The sequence below is a fragment of the Zonotrichia albicollis genome, chromosome 2 (assembly GCF_047830755.1).
Source record: "Zonotrichia albicollis isolate bZonAlb1 chromosome 2, bZonAlb1.hap1, whole genome shotgun sequence".
Taxonomy (NCBI): domain Eukaryota; kingdom Metazoa; phylum Chordata; class Aves; order Passeriformes; family Passerellidae; genus Zonotrichia; species Zonotrichia albicollis.
This window is the reverse complement of record NC_133820.1, coordinates 2,113,327-2,135,395: the sequence shown is the minus strand read 5'-3', so window position 1 is coordinate 2,135,395 and position 22,069 is coordinate 2,113,327. Positions and strand designations below refer to the sequence as shown.

General features: G+C 37.0%; 1 protein-coding gene across 5 annotated transcripts in view; it reads left to right on the top strand.

Annotated features, from left to right (window-relative positions):
- The window catches only part of EPHA6 (EPH receptor A6), a 367,730-nt gene that overhangs the window by 170,831 nt on the left and 174,830 nt on the right, over positions 1-22,069 (top strand). For all 5 annotated transcript variants that reach the window (XM_074531375.1, XM_074531379.1, XM_074531363.1 and 2 more), the window contains 2 exons: positions 5,177-5,332; positions 11,519-11,854. In XM_074531375.1, the coding sequence (XP_074387476.1) occupies positions 5,177-5,332; positions 11,519-11,854 (492 nt within the window). The remainder of the gene's footprint in view (positions 1-5,176; positions 5,333-11,518; positions 11,855-22,069) is intronic.

Sequence of the window (22,069 nt, the reverse complement as noted above, 5' to 3'; positions counted from 1 at the left end):
TGTTTGTTTTTGTAGTCCAAAAATGAGTCTGTGCACAGAGGATTTACCTGGGTTGTGTAGCACAGTTCCCAGCTCTTTGATGAGCTGTTGGATTGTACCTGGTATGACAGGCAGTGATAAAATTAATATAATTAATATCTCTATGTATTTTTTTGGATAAACCTCAGATTCTTTTAAACCATGCTATGCGACCTGAATAATTGTTCAAGTTATTGTATTGAAACTAGTGATTTATACAGAGAAAAACTGCACTGATGTGAACTGAAAATACTGTTTGATAGCTGGCGATTATCTCCTTTGTCATTTCTTCTAAAAATTTTCATTTAAAAAACTCCACAGAATATTGACATGTGGGAATGACAGAAGAGTCACTAGGGGGATAAAAGGAGCACAAAGAGGAAGAAGGTTTAATTTCATTTACCTATTGTCATTATGGAGTCATATTTGAAGAAGCAGCCTTATACCTGCCTCTTTTGGTCTCCTCTGCCTGTCTCCTCTCCGAAGTCAAGGGTTGGAGCAATGCTCCTGTCAGTTCTCCAGATCTAAGAGCAGAAATATTACAGAGCAGAGATATTGGCAAGAGAAGAGACTGGCTGCAGCCTATGGGCACACATGCATTTAATTGTACACCACAGCACCCACAAATATTGATTATCAAGTTTATTGCAAATGAAAAAGGGAAATCAGCTAATTGTCCCCCAAAGTTCTTTCATTCTGTCATTAAGTTTTTTAGAGGTGTCACTTGTCCCATCCTTACTCTGTGTAGGAACTAAATCAAACTAGATCTTTGTTTTCTCAATACCATGATGTCTTTTATTTTTGTAATTTGTACTAACCAGAATGTTTGATAATTTATAATTTCTGCCAGCTGGCCTTCCTCCACTGCATTCTTCCTCAGGTTTCTAGCAATTCATGCTGCTCAGTCCCACTATCATTTTGAACACGACCCAAAGTGAATCCCCCTCACAGTCCATTCATGACCTGAATGAAACAAGAATCATGGGAGAAAGATGAGATTGTTTAACCAGACAGTGCTCACAATCAAAGGTTGTCCTCATAGCTTTATTGTACTAATGCTGTAATATCCTAATCTTGATTTTGTGATTGTATTCTGCCTTTTTTAATATAGAGCATCCAACTTTCATTGCGTTATTCTTTCATGTTCTTTTCTGGACACTTCTACTAAACTATAAATTGAGTAAAGTATTATCATAGTTCTTTCTGCACAATGGTAGAATGGAACAGGCCTTACTGGATTGCCCTTTTTATAAAGTGAGCAGATGGAAGAGGGATAAGAGGACTTCAAAAGTGAGATCATTCAGAATATAACAAATATGAAAGATACCAGTCTCGCAGGGCATTAGTGGGATCCAGTAAAGCAAGGTTAAACAATATGTGAGTTGGAAATGCATAACAAACGGTGTGATTCAGAAAGATTAAAACACCTCTTCCACAGCTACTGATGGCTGCCATTCATTGTAAATGACAACAGTGTCTTCTTTGATTTAATTTGATTGATGAGTCCTCAGCAAGCTATAAAAAATCCATTTGCATGACAAATACCTTCCCACCCACAGACCAACAGTGTCAGACATGCCTAAAAGTTGTTCCTAAATTTCCTTTGGACTCCTCTTCAACTAAAACTGTAGTGGTCAATTCAGATGTTATGAAATGGAAACTACTGAAAACTGGAATCTTAGACAATGATGTGCTCCCAAAGAGCAGTGAAAATGCTGCTTTTGATTGTTTTAAGGAACAAGGCTTTGTGACCAGTCAGATGACTGCTGCATTTTTATTTTCTGGGTTTTGTGTCTATGTCTTTTACACCCCTAAGGCTGGGGAAGCACTTAATGGCTGTAGTAAAGTAAAGACTCTTGCACAAGAGAGCCCACGGCTGTGTTTTGGAGTGATGGAGCCGTGGCTTTGTTTACTGGACTGGGCAATTCAAAAAACCCTCAGGTGGCCATGCAGTAAACAAGCAAAACTAAATCCCATCTATTCAACATTAAACAAGGAAAATTGTATTAGTTAGAAAACTTCTGTCATTTCCAAAACTCACGGTCAAATCATGATGAAGCACATTTATGGATGTGTTATCTTTTATTAAGCCAATTAAATTATTAGTGCTTCTCTGCCTAGTTGCTCATATTTCATTGGAGAAATCTGTAGTGTCTTTAAATTGTTCATTCAGATACCCTGCTAATTACTGAACTTTTAAGACAATATACTGTTCTTCCCCAGGCTTTACAAAAGTCAAATTTCATACAGTTCCTATAATCAGTAACTCACAAAGTCACCTCTGGTAGAGAACATTAGGGGAAACAAGATGTCACTCAGTGATTTGGAAGGTAGAAAAAATACTCTGTGGTAACAAAAAACAAACTTTTTTTTTTTTTGAGTAATCATCATTAGAGATAATTTGGAGATTTTCTGTGGAAAATGGTAAATTTAGTAATTATTTTGTTGAATTTGCCACTGAAAGACAGTAATTGTTATCAGAGTCCAAGCTTAGATATGTACAGCAGCTGAAGTGCTGTAGTTCAGACTGAGGCTGCATATTCCTTGACTTTGACAGTAACAGTTTATTTCCTTGCACCATGAATGCTCTGAGTTATCCAGAGGGATGAGTTTTCCCAAGCTTGTGATCATTTTGGGGCTTTCAGCTTCTGGTATTTTATCTTGTTTATGAAAGGCTGTTTCTTTATTTGGAAGTATCAATAATCATGATTGTGAGATTCTGCATTTGAGTGAGGAGTGTGTTGTCAATACCTTTGTAAACCTCTCAATTGAAAGCTTCTCTGGGATCCCTGTAACTTCTCTGCCACAGAATGCGATGCATGCTTGACTTAAGGGATAGATGTATACTTGAGTTAACTTCAGAAGGAGTAAAATTATCTGCCTTAATTCATTTATTTTTCCCCTCTACCTTTTCCATGAGTATGTATGAGCTTTCTTTTAAAAGACTTACCATGTCAAAAACACGGTAAGTCTTTTAAAAGAAGACTATTTAATTGCTTTAAATACAATAGAGACTACCATTTCAGAATAAAACATTAAGGTTTTGTTTTAATTAGAAATAAATCTTCTCCTTGAGCTTTATTTTGAAATAGTGGAGTTCTTGAATTTTATACAAAATATTGCTCTTGAAAGAGAGACCTGTGTTTCTTTCAATCCAAAATAATTTGTTGTTTGGGGGACAGAAGGGAAGAAGGAATGATTTCAGAACTGAGAGACATAATTTGCAGAAGTAATAAGGATTTTAAAGAGCACTCATTTTGCTTTGAATGAAACGGTAATCTTGAATTGTCAGCTCTTGAGTCACAAACGTAGCGTATGAAATAAAGCAAGGATTTAATATTTATCAGGGCAGGATTTGAGCATGAGAAGATGAGGAGGGAGCAGGGAAGCACAACACCCTTCCCCCAGGTTTGCCTTACCTCCCCTCCTCCTTGCAGCACAGCTGAGAGGAGTCAGTGCCCACAGCGCGTCTGCAGTGCTGCTGCCTTTCCAATCAGGGCAAAATTGCCACTCACTGTAATCACAATTGCATCAGACCACTAGCCTACCTGCAAGGGGAAAATCCCTGCTGTTCCCACCCCTTTTATCTCTAACACCAGAAATCCTTTTTTTTTTTTTTTTCCCCCAGTCAGTGACAGCAGGGCAGGATACCTCTCTAATGTCTATTCAGCAAAGTCAGAACAGCACACTGGGAGGAGAACTGCTGAAATTGCTGGGTCAAAATTAAGCTCTTGAAACTGCGTTTGAAAAATTGGCTCTTGGGTTGTGAGAGGCAATCAAGTGTTATCTTTTTCAGTGTCATCTTACATCTTTTCATTCAGCTGCTACTGAAACTGCATTTATATCAAGAAAGGCCTTCGGAATCAGAAGAAAACTGATCCTGTATATGTTATCTATGAGTTGATACTTTTTAATAACTCAATTAATATGAACTGACACGGAATCCATTAAATGCATACTTTGAGGTACTTTTTAGAAACACCTAATTTTAAATCTTTTTGTATCTTATTACAACAAAAGGAGGTACTGCCTATTTCCTGCAGCAGTGTGAGGAAAATAGTCTTGAATATGTCAAAGTGAGAAAAAGCCACATGGAACCTCAAAATCATATTTATAGTGCTGGTTTCCATTGTACTGCTGGAGGAGTTAAGAAGAAAAGGAGCCTGTAAAATCTGCACATGTCTGAGTTGCTCTTTAATTTTTAATGTTTTCATATGGGGAATCCAGAAGACAGAAACTGCAATACACTCTTGGCATGTGCAAACGTGGTAGCTGGCAGGAAAAGAAAGAAATCTCTGTTTAAATGTGTGTGATGAAGTCTGAGGATGATTTTAAAATAACATCTCAGAATGCAGGCCTGAGAGATCTTTTTTAATGACTTGTTTCTGCTTTAAAAGGCCAGCAAAAAAAGGCTTGTGAGCTTGTGCTGTGGTTAGGAACAGCAGGGACTCCAGCTCCCAGTAACTCTGAGCATCCCAACATTCCCTCTCCCAAAGCTGGCTGCTTTCCAGGTTTTTTCCTTTTTTAACCCAATCAGAAAGGTTGTGAAGGTTTGTGCTGGAGGGTGTCAGCATCTCCTTCCTTCATCTCTTCCTTCATCCCTTCCTCATCCTCCAGCCTCTGGTGCCAGCAGGGACCAGCTGATGGGGCCCTGCCCTCAGAGGTTTTTTGAGGTGCTGCAGGCAAGTCAGACCAGCCATAAATATTTGGGGATGTCATCCCTGTCTCATCAGGGACTTGTAGGGGTAAATATTTTAGGTATCACAAGTTGTCCGTTACTTCAGTAAGGAAGCCATAATAACAGCTCTGGCAGATAGAGAAGTTATATTCACTCTGTTTGGTTAATACATGTAGATAAAACATAAATAATGTTTAGTGATAGTAGTGAAGTCATTTAGAGACAATTTCCAGCAGCACTGAAGAGTGACTAAAAATTGGGAAATTATCTTTCTGAACAATTCCCTATTATATACCAAGAACAGATTCTTTTTATACTTTTAAGTCCATATACCAAAATAAAAAATGTCAAGAATTGTATCATCAAGGCATCTATATCTAGATGGAAAAGGAAAGCAGCAGCATTATCACTGCTTGGAACAGATTTTATTTATGACCAAAATATTCTTCTATTAATGAAACCTATCTTCTTACTTTGCAGCCTGCAGGCCTGGATTCTATAAAGCATTTGCTGGAAACGTGAAGTGCTCCAAGTGCCCTCCACACAGTTTGACTCACATCGAAGCAACTTCTGTCTGTCAGTGTGAGAAGGGTTATTTCAGAGCTGAGAAGGACCCACCAACTATGGCATGTACCAGTAAGTCTGATCATTACCAGTGTTGGTAGTTCTGTTGCCTCCTTTATTTGGTTTTGAATTTAAAAAAAAAAAAAAACAAAAACAAACCTATGAGCTTGTGAAGAATTCCATTCCTGTTAATCAAAAGAGACTTGTAAAATCAAAATTCAAACAGCATATTTCTGCTTAGTGTCTAGATAACCATAAACATACCCAGGTTTCTTAGTTTGGTGACTTTTGAACTTGTAATTCTGAGATGTAATAGGAGAAGGTGTAATTGTTGTAATATAGATAGCAATATGGTGTTTTCACTACCAGTAATGTGTATTTTATATACTTGAAAATTTGCTGGCCCAAAAACTTTGAAAAAGCTGGAGTCATGTAGAGAAAAAAAACTGATATAACATGCTCTGCTGTCTTCTCAGATTTAAATTAAAAGTGTAAGACAAATATCCCCACACAATCAAATAAAAACTAAATGCTCTAAAAAAGACAAGAAAATAATTTTTAGAAAGGAAAAAATGTGACAAATCAGGATGAGATATAATTTAAACCTCTTGCACCATCACCTTGTTTTAACAGAGAGTTATTCCTTCTTATGCAATTGTCATAATTAAAATTCATTAGGGTTTTTTTGATTAATTTTAGAATACATAATTTTGTGATTTTTGACTAACCTATATTTGTCCCTAAGATAAGGGAGGCATTATGGGAAAAAAACCTTGATTTAAGACAGGTATCCACTTCTTTCTAGATGAGCTTCAAATCCACTTTGATTAATTCTTTGAAAGAACTGTGTGCTTTTACAAAATTGTACAGCTCCCATTTTTACTTTATGTAGCTGCATTTCATGGAGGAGAGTGTTCACTTTGCAGAACACCATAATAGAAATCTAATTTCAGTAAGAGGAATGAAAATCACATTAGAATATATTGTTAATCTCCTTCTCCTAGGCTCTTTTCATTTGACTTACACTTCTTATCAATCTCTCACTGCTACTCTTCCTTCTTATTGTATTTCTTTGCCATATGCAAGTACTCTATCAGAAATCTCTGCATACACTGTGAGCAACAAATAGCATCATATCTAATCCCCTGTCTGATTACTCTGTACATAAAGTCTAACATTTCCCACTATAAAGTAATTGGATGAATTGATCCATCTTTTCAAGGTCAGGCAGGCTTATGTTGGTTGTCTGAGTTGTCTGAATTCCTCTCTTTAATGTTATGCTTAAACAATTTGAACCTGACAAACTTATGCTCTGTTCAATAACTTCTGCCACAAAGTATATCCTGTATTTTTAAGTCAACACTGAATTTCAGCAGCAAAATCAGGCAACACACTTGAAGTCTTTACTGCCTCTCTTGTTATATATATACACACTTTTTTGTAACTTAACATTATGCTCAGACTTGGGATATTGGTTTGCAGTCACTGGCTTCCATTTTTCCTGCCTGCCTCACAGGAAAAGAATAAGTGAAAAGGGAAAAATGTAGTTCTACATCAAGTGACGCTATTTATCTGTACTACATATATAGATATCAAAACACAATTATGAAGTCAAGGGGCACAGCCAGATGCTGATTCTGAGTATCCTAAGATGATGGTTAATCTTTGCCCTTCTGCTGTAACTTCAGAAGTCAAATGACGTTAAATTTTAAGAGTCCAATAGTGTATAATGGACAGTTCATACTTAAACAGTAACAATTTGTTTTCCTGACAGTCTTCACTCTCAAGAGTGCAGAATACTGCATTGCCCTCACCAGACTTGGTGCTGGGTTTGCTCCTCTTCCTTCCATACACAGGAAGATGCACTTTGCCTTCAGAGAGGAGGAGAATACATAAAATGAGATGAGGTGCAAAGCACTGCATGAGGCACAAACCCAGCTCTGTTGCTTTCAGAGCAGACCTGCTTCACCATAAGGCATCCACGCCAGTCTCCTTCACAGCAAGTGTCAAAATACTTCCTCATTGTAATTTGTAAACGAAGCAAAAGCCATTACTCACACTCTGGCTGAGTTCCATCTCAGCAGAAGAGCTGCATGTTTTTATAATGCTCATCCATCTGAAGTGTATTTTATTCTTTCGCATAAAACTCAAAGTCATGAATTTTGCTGTGAGGAAAGGAGCTCTTATTTTCACCAATCTACTTGTTTTTCTTAAAAGTCAATATAAGGAAAACCCCAAGAGCTTTGCATACGGATGTCTGCAGAAAGGTTATTGCTGCCAGCTTTTTTCCAATGTGCCAAATAATCTTTGTATAATTTATAAATGATAACAAAGCAATCAGGCCACATTCATAAAAGCCCAGTGACACATAATTTAGCTGAATCTGAGGATTACAATTAATTGTCTCTCTTTGTTCCAAGTTCTAAATCTTAGTAAATGATTCACTGCATGTCATTACAGCTTAATATTTGCATGAAATCGCAGTTTAACTGGCATAATTTAACAGCAATTAAAAAGCTATTTAATCCTCATGCAAATTGGCATGAGGGGCCTTGAGTATGAAGTGTGTTTGCGGGTTTTTCCTGCATTTGCAAGAGGACAGTCTTATGCTTTAAGACACCTCTAACATAATTGATAGTTTTCCTTTTCACTGAAATGTGAAAGCACAATAATATGTGATTTTTCTTACAACTGAGAAATAAGTCACAAACCACAAGAACCTTCACTCTCTAGTACAAATGAAAATATATCTTTTTTTAAAAAGTATTTTAAAAGTACCAAATACTTTCTTATTTTAAAAGAACCAATACTTATTTAAAAGTGTTGGTTCTTCCGTAGATGCTATTCCATATAGTACAAGGAAAATCTGATAGAAAATCAAAATCTACAAAGCCAGACAAAACTCTCCTATTCCCCAGATTCATATTCATTCCTGTTGGAGCCTGCCAAAATTGATGAAATAATATCAAAAAAACTTGAGCTATGATGACCTGTTGTCATATTATCTGTAGTTTATGTAAGATTAAATTTAAGCCAGTTTTAGAACACTGACTCCAATCCTTCAAGCAATTACACAGCTGCTTAGTTTTACGTGCATTAATATTACCAATTATTTCAAGGGGATTACTCATCTACTTAAAGTTATGCACATATGGAAGTGCAATTACTGCTCATCCTCCATATTCCTAAAACTCCTCCATGGTTTTAACAATGGGAATTTGTTAAGATTTAATTCTCACAGCATGGTTTTAGAGGAAACATAACTATTCCTGTCTTCTGAACATAAAGAGTAAGAACTGAAGCTGAAGTAATGAGTGCTGGTTTCAGCTTCCAATCCAATTCCAATCTCAAGACAGTTTCCTGGAGTATCTAGAACTGTCAATCCTCATAGTGATTTTGTGGGAAGATAGGTGAGCTATTAACCATAAACTCTGGACAGATAAATATATTAATAAATGCTCATCCATTCAAAAGATCTTAAACTTTCTCATCCTCTAAAAAAATGCAAGCAGTGTAACACTTCCATCTATTTTAAATATCAAGTGCTTGAAATCCAGCAGGTAACTCATCATTTATTTCAGAGCTGAGTTAATTACTCTCTTATTACAAGTTGCAAGTAAACACCAGAAATGAAAAAGTGGCTGAATTACAGTTCACAGAAAATCTTAATGTTTATTATTCACATTAGCGCTCCCACACAATAGCAGCTTTTTATTTACAAGCATTCCAGGTTTTATACCCATGCTTATGCCACATAAACAAATAAAAGGCATCACTTAAAAATTATGAATGTTAAACTTTGTGTAAAAATTATCCAGTGTCATTTGCAAATGTTTCTTGTAGCCTTTCAGTCTGCTTAAGAAACTCTGAAATAAGAAAAAGCTCACTCAAAATTTTACCAGTGTCTCAATCAAAACGTTGTGCCTAAGTCCTGTTGGCAGTTTTATAAATCATCAAAAGCTGCAAAGTAAGCTGAAAGTTTTCCAAGTTCTGCTAGCCATTGGTGAAGCACTGTGATTTTACTGAGAGCTTGGAATATAATGCTTATTCAACTCATTCAGCCCAAAAATCCCAGAGGTCAGCAGTTGGGTTTACCACGGTCACCTCACATATATCAACACTGGGAGTAGAAGGCCTCACATTTTTCCAAGTCCATGTTTCTTGTAATAATTCTTAGTATGGGATCACATCCAAATTGGTTTTGAAAATCATACATCAGTAAGCGCTTGCTTGAAACATGTTAAGCGGAAGAAGAGCAATACAATAAGAAATTGAGATTATTCAGATATCCTGTAACAATTTATACGTTTCTGTCACCCCTTCATTAATACCAATCTAAAAAATAATTAGGTGGTAAAGTTCTTCTGTTAGACTGTGGAACCTAATAGGGAATCATAGAATTATAGGGTCATTAAGGTTGGAAAGACTTCCAAGATCACCGAGTCCAACCTTAGATCAATCACCGCCTTGTAAACCAGACCACAGCACTACACGACACATCTTGTGGTTTCTTGAACACCTCCAGGGAATTTGGTTTCACTGCCTTTGAGGGCAGTAAATTCTAATGCCTGGTTACCCTTTCTGTGAAGAAATTCTTCCTGATGTCCACCCTGAACCTTTCCCCTGGCACAGCCTGAGGCCATTTCCCTTTCTCTGTCACTTTTTGCCTGAGAAAAGAAACCAACCCCCCTCTGGCTGCACCCTCCTGTCAGGAGTTTTGGGGAGCATAAGGTCATTCCTGAGCCTCCTTTGCTCCAGGCTGAACACCCCCAGCTCCCTCAGCTGCTCCTCATCAGTCTTGTGCTCCAGACTCTTCTCCAGCTCCATTGCCCTTCTCTGGTCGTTCTCCAGCCCCTCAATGCCTTTCTTTGTGTGAGGAGCCCAGAACTGGACACAGGACTCGAGGTGCCACACCAGTGCTCAGTGCAGGGGGCGATCACTAGATCACTCTATATATTTATTTTATATGTATGGATAAAGGCTCAGATGATTTCCACGTGATCCTACACAATAAGTCAGCAAGCAGCTTAAAACTTGTTGAACAGTTCATGACTTATGTGAAGAGTGGGAAATTGGAAATGGGTCCCTTGCGGTTCTCTGGCAGTGCAGACAGCTCTAACACCTGCTTGTTGTCTTTACATTCCTCCTCATAAACTTTTCTCTTTTCTCTTGCTTCCTGATCATCCTTTTAGACCTTAAGTTGAAAAGTTGATATCTTCACTGTTATCCTGATCCTGACGAGATGCCAGGTGGGGAAGAAAGAAAACTTGTAAACTGTTTCTTATGCCTAATATTCTTGGCCTGTTGCCAGCTAACCCTGTTAATGAACAGCATCAAAGAAATCCCTGGGGATAAGCAGTGAAGGATAGAAAGAAATATCTGTCAGTGCAAAACTAATACAAACAATTTTACCTCTTGTCTTTATTCCAGAGCTGTTATTTATTTATTACTCAATTTGTCTCATCAAAGATTTTCAGTCTCAGAACAGCCTACCTTACTAGACATAAAATAAGGATATAAATTTTGTGGTTAGAGCTCTCCCTCAGTATCCCACAGCAGCAAGAGCCATTTATTGAAAATTTGGGTTATGTAGTCTAGGTTTGATTTTCCCAAGTAATTTTTGTGTTTTCTTAAACTCTTTCTTATTGTATTTCCGTTGCCCCCAGACGAAGGAAGGAAAGATTAATCTGACTCCGTGTTCTCAGAAGGCTAATTTATAATTTTACAATATTATATAATATTAAAGAATAATAAACTAAACTATAAAAGGATACTTACAGAATGTTAAAAATTATAATAATGAAAACTTGTGACTCTTTCCAGAGTCTCGACACAGCTTGGCCCTGATTGGCCAGTGAGTGAAAACAACTTAGCCCAGAATCCAATGAATCACGTGTTGGAAAACAGTCTCCAAATACATTCCACATGAGCAAAACAGAGGAGAAGCAAATGAGATAATTATTGTTTTCCTTTTTCTCTGAGGCTTCTCAGCTTCCAGGAGAAAAATCCTGGGCGAAAGGATTTTTCAGAGAATACACGAATGCCACACTTTCTGAATTAATTCTAAGTTATTTTGATTACTCAGCTTTTTATGAAAGCACAAATTTATTGTTTGTTTTTTTTCAAGGATTGCATGTAGACAACTTTTAATTTTTTCATTAAATCTGTCACTGAAATGTAGCTCTTATTTGCAAATAACTGCCTTCAGGCAGAAGTAGATAACACTGGCTTAACAGGCTTTCCCCTCCTTTTCTGCAGGGCCACCCTCTGCCCCGAGGAATGTGGTTTTCAACATCAACGAGACAGCTCTGATGCTGGAGTGGAGCCCCCCGAGCGACACGGGGGGCAGGAAGGACCTCACCTACAGCGTGGTGTGCAAGAAGTGCGGCTCTGACGCCAGCCAGTGCGAGCTGTGCGGCGGCGGCATCCGCTTCGTGCCGCGGCACACGGGCCTCACCAACTCCTCCGTCACCGTGCTCGACTTCGTGTCCCACGTCAACTACACCTTCGAGATCGAGGCCACCAATGGCGTCTCGGAGCTCAGCTTCTCGCCCAAGCAGTTCACGGCCATCACGGTCACCACGGACCAGGACGGTGAGTGCCAGCGCTGTGGGGGTGTTGCCGTGTCCCTGCCGCCGGGGCGCTCGTGGGGGGATCCCGCCTTTCTCGGAAGCCTGGGTTGGTCATTAGGGGGTTTTGCGGATTGCTGAATGCTTTCAAGTGCCTTCCGTGAGGACTTGCAGCTTCTGCTGATGAGGGCATTAAATGCTTTTGGCAGGTGGCCCTTGACCCCATTACACAGGGCACAAACCCATACTTTTCTGTTTGAAATTAAGTGCAGGCTTTATCCATCTAAGAGAGCTGTGTCAGTGGTTCTTCAGCACTGGAGTCTGTCTGGTGCTTTTGCAATTTCAGTTTTGCAAGAGTAAAACACCACAGGTTATCCATTACAGCTCCACATTTCAAAGGCAGAGTGAAAGTGAACTCGCTTTCTTTAGTATCTGTGTTTCATAGCAAAGATAATACAGCTTACCTCGCTGTAAGATACTTGTGCATCTGTATGAGCCAAATCCTCAGGCAAGCTATCCTAATGGATTCTTTTTTTATTGTCTTATTTAAACTTTGCATTGTTGTTTTGAGCTTTTTCTTGCCCCCCATTTCAGTTTGAATTCAAGTCCAAGGTGAATCTTTGTGAGGAACATGGGAAACTAAACTCTCTTTTTTGTTTACTTCTGCAACTTTTTCTTCTTTAGAAATACTTACTGTGCCAGGAGACAGCATCATAGGTTAGCAACAATGCAATCCATATAGCACTGCTCTCTTCTGGCTTGTGTAACTGTAGACAAGAAGGTTATTTCAGAATTATCCCTTGCTGACATTTGTTCCAGAAATGTTTTTCACCTGCTGTGCAGTGACATTGCAACTGCAGCTGAAGTATTTAATGTAGAGCAGGAACTGAGTTGGCAGAACTGCTGTTTGGAGTAGAACACATTTGATGATATGTTTGTGCTAAGTAAAAGTGCAAATGTTCAGGAGCATCCTGTTATGTTCCACTTGTAGGGAAGGCCCTGGGTTCTTTCACTGATCAGCCTAGCAAAAATCTGCTTACCTGTGTGTCTGGGATGAGTAGTTTTGTCGATGAGTAAGTAATGACTCGTTTGCCTTTGGGCATACAAAAATGAACAGCTTGCTGTGATGATGATGATAATGATGACAGTGATGGTAATACTAATAATATTCATGAAAATTGATTTGAAAAAGCACAAAACCCACTTGCTCACTGTCCACGATGGTAACAGAAGAGCTAATTATATAAGATGCTTAATGATATATAGGCCTTGCATTGACAGTTGCCTGAAGCACTGAGACAATGCATCATGTTGGAAACCTGCATCTCTATTTCCCTTTTTCACTAAGGGAGAAAGTGAGGTGCCAGAAACTTCCCCTGTGTAAACTTCCTTTTGGATATTGTGCTCCATGGTATTAAACACAGTCACTAAGCTTGTCCAGGTGGAGGTCACCTGAAATAAAGTTCATTTTTAAAGTGGGTAACAGCTGTGTGAACACAGCTTGTGATGTGCGTTTAAGTGGTAGGATTTCAAAAAATAATGTCTTTTGCTGTTGTCTGTCCCTGGTTTAAGGATATAGATTTTCTCTGTGGTTTATTCAAAACAGGGAAAAGACCAATGCTTTGATAGTTTTTGACACACTGACAGTAAACTCTAGACTGTTTGCATTCCCTTTAATAATTCTTACATTACTAAAAATGCTATTGGAAAGGCTTCAGAGGATTTAAAACCAGATTTTCAGAGTATCTGTCAGTTTATCTCGATATAAAAAGACAGCTTTGGGTGAGAAAGCACTGTACTAATGAAATGGAGTAATTTATAAAATGTAGTTAAAAAGAAAAAAACATTTCTGTAGGCTTACAGGCTGTGTAGTTGTATAAAACTAAGCACGGTGACTATATATTTAAAAGGACAGGGAAGAAATGCAGTGTTCTATGAAACATGGGAGAAAATTCATGGAGTTTTTGTTGATGGAAAGTATGGAGAGAAAATGGACATTTTAAAGTTAATTTTAGTCATAAATAAGGCATATAGAAAAAGCTAGGGTATCCAACCTCAGAAAAGCAAGCTGTAGAACTAAAGCTTTGGAACATAGCAGAGATTTTATTATAAGCTCACTGTTGGTAGTATTTCCTTATAAACTTTATGCTGATGAAATGGGTGGTAGTTATTGCATGATATATTGTAGGTTTGCGCACATATTCATAGGAAACAAAGATCCAAGATTAAACATATGACATGACAACAAAAATATATTGGTTTTTACAAGAACCGCTTTACCAGAACTCCAAAGATTTTGGTTTAAATCCATTTTTTTGCATTTGATATGTGTATAATGTGAAAGATACAGGTGTGCAATAAATTCTGCCCACACAACATATTTATCCCATGTTGATGCTACCTTTTAATATGCAATCTTTTCCTACATACTGTTTTAATGGTTTTGGTATGCACATTGCATATAGTGCAAGACCTCTTATAAATACGTTAATTGTTTTATTCAGTTGTCATATCTTTGTTAAGAATCTTCTGCTGTTGTAAGTCCAAACCATTCTGTTAGCTACAATCATTTAAAGTAGTGTTTTTTTAAATTTTGTTTTATTTTCTTTGAGCATATTGGATTTACTTCCCTCTAGTGGCCTTTTCTTTTGACTGGATTGTGTGAAATTAACAGATTGGTCATTAAGCAGGCAAAATTATTAGCTTGGTCTTCAGGGGTTTTTCTCTGTTTTTGGAGAGCAATGTTGCTGAATAATGTAATGTAATTCAGTGCAGAGTTGTGTGGGCATCCACAGGAACTGAAGAATTGTATTCTGCCACATTAGTGAAGAGAGCAGTCTGAGAGCATCAAAGAGGGGGAATATTTGCTGACAGGAGAAGTGAACTAATTCAGAAGTCATTAAAGCTGATTTTTATGCACAGAGCCCTACCACAACTAATATTAAAATCTTAACTGCCTCCTCATGCGGTTGTAAGTATCAACAAAATTAAGAGTGGTACTCAGCTTTAACAGTGACAAGGAGCAGACTGAAGGAAAGTAACACTTGAAAAAAGCCTTTGCAATATGCATCCCTCAAAACTCTCTGTAATTTGATGTCTAAAGCATTACCAGGCCTGATCAGATACTAAAAAATTTACTAACATTAATATGAGTAAGGCTTGTAAAATTCACTTGGTAATATTGGTTATATTTTCCTTTAATTTTATACAAGGACTCATCAATGGGTTTGTTTTTTAACCCTTGGCTTCATTAGGAAACAAGATTTCTGTGGCCACATTTTCTGTCATGCACCGCGAAGAAATATGGTCCTGTACAATCACAGCATGTGCTGTGTCTTGTCCAGCCAGTGTGGCAAACAAGGATAGGGCAGGGTGGGTTAGGATTTACAGATGTTGCAGATGGAGAGATGAGGGAAGTGATCTCTATGCTACCCTTCAGTCTTTGTTCCAAAGTGTTTTGAGATACCAGAATAAATTCTCACTTTAAACTCAGATAAATGGACAGATAAACAGGGTTCTGCTCAGAAAAGCACTTAAGCAGAGTTCTTGCTCAAGAAGGAACATTAGTACATATTAAAGCACTTTCCCAAATCACTGCTAAAGTGATTTGTAAACAACTGAAAGATAAAACATGTTTTCACAAAAAGCCTCATCAAAAAATGTTTAACAATGCTATTGTTCAGAAAAGTGCCTGGATGCCTTTTCTTTATGAGAGAGAGAAAGTTTTATACAGCAGTAAATATGCTGAGTACAAAGTAATTGTGCTCAATCAACTTTAAACCATTGTGTGAAGAAGCAGAGAATTATGTCCCGAGTTGTAATTTATATTTCTCTTATGAGTAATGGAGGGAAGAGACATCTCAATATATAACTTTCTCAGCATTCCATAGTGTCTGCATTGCCTAAAGAAAATTCAGTAGCACTGGAGGTTTTTCATGCATAATTAAAGTAGTAAATAATGAATAATTAAGCAAAACAGACCTTAAAACAGTAGTCCCTATTTCCAAATAGCAGTCCGTGTATGCTTTCCCTCACTGTGCGTTCATACTTTCTATTCCTTTAGAACAGAGGGGGCTTTAACTTTACACTACAAGGAGTGGGAGTATGAAACATATCCCAAGTGGTGGAGAATTTACACTGGAGAAATTCCCTTTCTGCATCCTGGAAAGTCTTCTCCTTGCTCAGTTGTGCAGTTTGTGGGTGACTCTGGTCTCTGTGACATCAAAGACCTGCTGGCAGAATCTGAGCACGAGCGGCTTCACTCTGAGGGCACAGCCCTACCACTGCACTAAACACTTGTCTCATTTTTCTGTGTCTCGTGTTGGCAGCTGAGAGTTTCTGTCAGACCCCAAAAGTGCAAATCTGTCAGGATTCTGTTGTCTAATACATCTTCTTTCATGCGAGCCATTGGCAGATACATGCTAGGCCATGTTTCCTAATCTGATGGTAAAATCTTGCCAGTGTTTGGAAGTGTTTAATATAATTCCTTTTTCTAACTAAGTTAAGGTATATTTCTAGTGCAGGTGGCTTCCTCAGACATATTTATAGTTCAGTGGAGACAGTCTATAGAAAGAGGAACCTCTTTTACTCATTGCTGTGGGAATTGATGAATACCTGCAAGGATTTCAGTGTCTCTTCCAGGAATAAACATGACTGTCTCACCATGAATTAAAGGCATGAAGTATAATAATCACTGTGGAGATGGTGTAAGTGGTTAAAAGCCTCATCTGGCTGACATTCTGTGTCTCAGTAACACTACCAGGACAGTTTATCAAGATTAATCCTTGTGGCTGGTGCCAGTGGAGTTTCAGGATCCTCACTTGTGTGGCAGGGGAGTTCCCTGTTCATTCATCCTAAATTGATTCCCAAAGCAGCATCCAACATTCACCCTAATCAAAAGTCAACTTTCCTTTTTCCCCCCCCTGAATCTCAGATCTCTACAGACAAGATTGTCATTTGTGACTTTAAAGTCAAGAAGGCCTCTTTTCATAATGAAATGATGAAGCCCCTTTGAACAATCTTCCAAACTGTTTTTTTTAATAGATTATAAATATAAAGGAACAGCTCTTCTAAGTGGCTGATTATTGGAATAGAAGCTCCATAAATAATAAAAGCCAGTTATAAAACATTGACAAAACCCTCCATCAGACATTGCCAAAGCTCCAGCCCACATGAAAGAAAGAACATGACATTTTCATGGATGACAATAAAAAGAATTTTATGGCATTTGTTTACTGGACATCTACATCTGCACTGAGAGTTCCACCCAACACTACTGTTGTCAGCATTGCTGATGCTGCTTTTGGGAAAAATTTGAAGGGAAATGTCAACATCTTGGTAACTGACTAGGGACAGTCTGTAAACAGCCATACTGAAGGTGATGGGAAGACAGCAAAGAGTACAATTTTTAAAAAAAGCTCGAGATGCATGATAATACATTTAAACAATACATTTTTAAAGGAATTCAGCATTATGTAAACAATATTCAGTGTGTTTGTGATATGAATATGTATGCATGTTTATAGCAGTGTGTATATAAATAAGCATTTTCAATTGGAAAGAAAACCACAAGAGAGAAATTCTGCATCTCAGATCTCAGACTCATTGAGGTCTGCCAGAATTAAGAGTTTAGAGCCAAGGTCTTTGTGCAACATAGGTGTTAATGATAGATTTTCATCTGCTGCTCACCTCTGTACAGCTACACTACTTGTAGCTGATGGTTTTTTGCACATATGCCTGATTACTATACAGTATTCATAGGAGAGAAGTGGCTTTTCAAACAGTCTTGATTTATTTCCTGAATGTTTTTTTAAATGATTATAAATTTTTTAACAGATATGTTGTTTTTTTGCTGGAGAATTTGGATAGCCACTCATTTTTCTTAAGGTAGCACAAGTCAACCTGGTGGCATTTATTTTCATCTCTCATACACCAGAATTAGCCTAATGAGTCAGCCAATGCATGTATTTTCAAATACATTCCTCTAACTTGCACAATATCAGGAGAACAAAATTAAATTCTAGTTTGAATGAGAAGGGGAAAGGTTAATCAATGCTGTATTTTTTCCCTCAATTTACTTACCAGTGCGGTCTTTCAGCTTCTGTAATAGTTTCTTTCATTGTAGAGTGCACCATTATTTATAACCATTAGCAATTTGTCCACGACATGCATTTTCAGCAGATTTCTGATTTCACATGTAGTCGCTAAAATGCAACACCCAAGTGCTTCAACAATTTTATATTTAATAATAATAGTTTATTTCAATTTGTGAAAGGGGCATTTGTGGAGAAATATGTAAAATAGTCATTACAAAGAAACTGACAGGCACACAGCACTGAGATAAGAAATGTGCCCTGATTTTGTTTGTTCCTGTTGCAGTCAGTAGCTGTGAAGGGCATTCAGAACATGATAAAACCCCCAAGAAGGAAATGTGTATTTATTGACTTTGGTGATTTTAACTAGAATGTCAAATAACCTCATTGGTGCTATCTCCACACTTGCCTAAGAACCATGTTAAGGTAATTAAGCACATTTCAGTAATCTGGAACCTCTCACAATGAATGATACACAGTGGAAAGGATCACCATTGAGTATTCTAGTCAGAGTAGGGAAAAAGGTATTTCAGATAGGAACTGAATTAGTGAATTGGAAACTTCCACAACAAATGTTAATTGACCAGCTCAGGAAAATGTTCAGACTTACACCAAGAAACTTCTGTTTTCAAAGTTTACCTAAGCATTTCTGAAAGATATTTCATTAAAAAACAAAACCAGCCAATCAAACTAGATAAAACAAGATCAACACAAAACCAAAGGAAACTCTGGTGTTTCCAGTGCATGATAAGTGCATGAAATTATGATTTCTGTTGCATTCATGGTAAAAGTAGTGATTTTTGTTAAGTTTAGTAAAGGAAGACATTCATCATAAATGATCAGTCTGAAAAAATTCATGTTTATACCTCTCATGACTTTGACACAAATCATTAGGGTTTGTGTTAAAAATGAAAGACACAGGAAATTACAAACCGATTCTCATAATGTTCAGGGTCTGTAAAGCAACAGTGTTTCAACAGTTTGCCTGATTAATTTGCTTCTTAAAAGTAGTTTCTTCATTACACTCAACAACTCTTGACTCTTCCATATGCATTTGCCTTAGGCTCACATTTTGAAAATAGTTTAAATTTATACACGATAATGGCATTAAGTTGTGCACTTTGGAATGAGAGCAGACTCAAATTTACATCATTTCCTAAGCTTTAGAAGTTTATTTTACATCTCTGTTAGCTTCAAGATATTTCTAATAACATACTTTTACCTTTTCTGCCCATGCTAACAATAAGAGACATCTGTTTGCTGTCTTCATATATCTGTGTTGCATATTTAAATATTTTCCTACTGTAGTAAAATTTATGCTGTGCTCCTATGAATGAATAATAAAGATTGCTCCTCTCAAAGTTTACATTAGCCAGGCTATGCACACCTAATATTTAATTTAGAAGTGCATGTTGCATTTAAAAACAACCTTTCTTGTATTTTAAAAACCTGTTTGAAGTGAGACTTCATATTTGAGTCTGAATCTTCATCCGTCAGAGATGAGACAAGCGTCAGGGTTGGGGGATGCATTCTTGGCCAGGAGCAAAAGGGGAAAAAAAGCCACACTCATAATCTGCTAAATCTTATTTCCATCCAGCATGCAATGTCTAGTTTCCAGAAAGAACTGATTCTTGCATATTAAATATGCATATTTTTCTTTGCTTCTCTTTTTTTAAGGCTTTATTTAAGCCCTTCGCTTAAGCAGGGATATTCAGGAGGTTCTTAAGTAGACTTTGTCAATAAAACCATTTCAAATCCTTTTCATACTTCTTGACCTAGAGCAAGTGCAACTAATTCTGTGAAGGATTGGCTTTTCAGAGTATTTTTGTTGTTGTTTTCTCTTGCTAAAGTGGCATGCATGCATCAGATACAAGTGTTTTATTTTGCTAGCTCCGTGTAGAGTCAGGATAGCCAAAAGGAAAATGAGAATGATACACAAAACCATTCCCATGGCAAACCTGAGTGAAAGACAGAGCCATGATAATGAAATAATTTATAGTATGAAAAATAAACAAAAAAAGTAATAATTTAAGATGAAGATGAAAATCTTTACCTTTTCAGAGAATACATGTGACTGCACAGCTGTATTAACTTCCTTCCCTGGTCTTCCATATTCATATCTATAGCAGAATTCTGGATAAACTTCCTAGATAGTCTTTACATTCTCATAAACATCATAAAGCTAAGCTCTTTTAAGCAGCATGGTGAATAAAATTTGTTTGCCTTTCAAGATGATGATTTTATTGTCAGACATTAAAAATGCGACTTTCTAAGGCAATTTAAGGAGGATAATGCTGACAACTTCAAAAAAACTGGAGTGGGTGGAATATATGTCAGTTTTTATGAGCACATCACTATTCGTCTCAGTTGATGGAAGATTAAAATTAATTGCAATATCAAGATGATTTTTTTCTATAATTAAAGATATTTGAAGGCTAAAATGGGCATAATACTGTATATAGTTTTGTTTCTACATGCATCTATATATTATAAAAAGAAGTCTTTCAATATGTGTATAAATAGTGTGTGTCACTGATTTGTTAGTCTAAAACTAAATACAGGTCGATATGTTAACATCTTTCTATTTGCTATAAGAATATTTAATTTTGTGGAAATATTTTATAATACTTACATATTTTCCATGGAACTTTTTTAGATTATTTGTTCTTTCTTCTTAGATATTCCTGCTTCTCTTTTGGGGGTTTTAGAAACTCTTTCAATAGAAAAGATAGAAAGATTTAATAAGGGTAAATATTATTAGAGCATACTCTATGTTATTTAAAGTATGAAAATATTCCATTATTCTGAGTTACAGCAGTATTTGATAGTCCTTGTAAAAACTGCAATATTTGTAACAGAAAACAAGAATAGCACAAATTTGTCTGCAGTAATACAAATTCTCCAGATTTCAAAAACTGCAATTATTTTACTTCTGGTGACTTTCACAGCCATTTTATGCAAAACAAAATATATATGATCAATCCTTTAATGGGTACTGATTTTCTATGTGGCTTTATTTCTTGAAGCTTATTTCCTGTATAGGACCTTTCATTACAAAGTGCAGCAGGTTCCTTTTGGCTGCTTTACTGGATGATAAATTGGGAAGGGAACCAACTCAGAGCAGCAGAGTGGGGGCAGATAATCCTGTGAATTCAGGGATGTACAGGGAGACTAATGAGACAGAAAATGGGCCTCAAATCATCTTTGGCTATTTCACAGCTAAAATCTTTGGTGTTTGGATGATACCAGTGATCTCAAAACAAAAAAAAAAAATAGTGATTTACTAAAAGATTAGGAATTATTTAGGAAATCATAGTATCTTTTTCTGGATGGAAAACTGTGGCCAAGGAAAGGTTATTTAAAAAACAAACCAAAACAAAGCTTTTCATCCAAATATCCACATATTGTATATTTTAACATATAATTACTTCCCAGTTTCCATAGAAAAAGATTGTTTATTGCTGTATAATATAGAGTTGTATGGAATAATATGTTCACTTCTGTTTCTCTCCTTCACTCTCTATTTTTCTGACCTGGGTGGGTGAGTGTTCTTATGACACCAATATATACAGACATGTAGATGTCTTTATTCACTCTTCATTTTAGTACATATTTTTACAAGTAAATTAACTCCTAATTGTGAGATGTTGGACCACATAATTCAGATTATTCACCTTCTAAGTGGTTCAGAAATTTAACTGACATTTATTTTCACAACAAATTCCTATGAAGTATGTCCTTCCATTTACTGATTCCTCTCAAATTTTTGCCACTACCTTCCAGCAGTGAAATAGTGCATCAAATGCCTGAAAAGAGAACAGTAGCAACAATCAGACAGTTCAGGGATCGACATTTGGTTATTAGTTCATGGTTCTTTAGGTTGGTGCACTCACCTTTATTTGCTTCACAATATTTCCTGAGAACACAACATCAATAGTCGGCATCTGTCCAGCAAGAGGTGGCTTAGTGCTGCAATAAAAAGTTCTTCTCAGTTTAAAGTGGGAAAGGAACTGTTTGAAACATTAAATTCCTTCTGTCAGGCAGATGGGGATTTAACTGGAGCACTCTCAGTTATAAAACAAGTTTTCATTGATCTGAGTGGTTGAATTCCTAACTGTAGCTTATTTTCCCTTTGATTTTGAAATCCA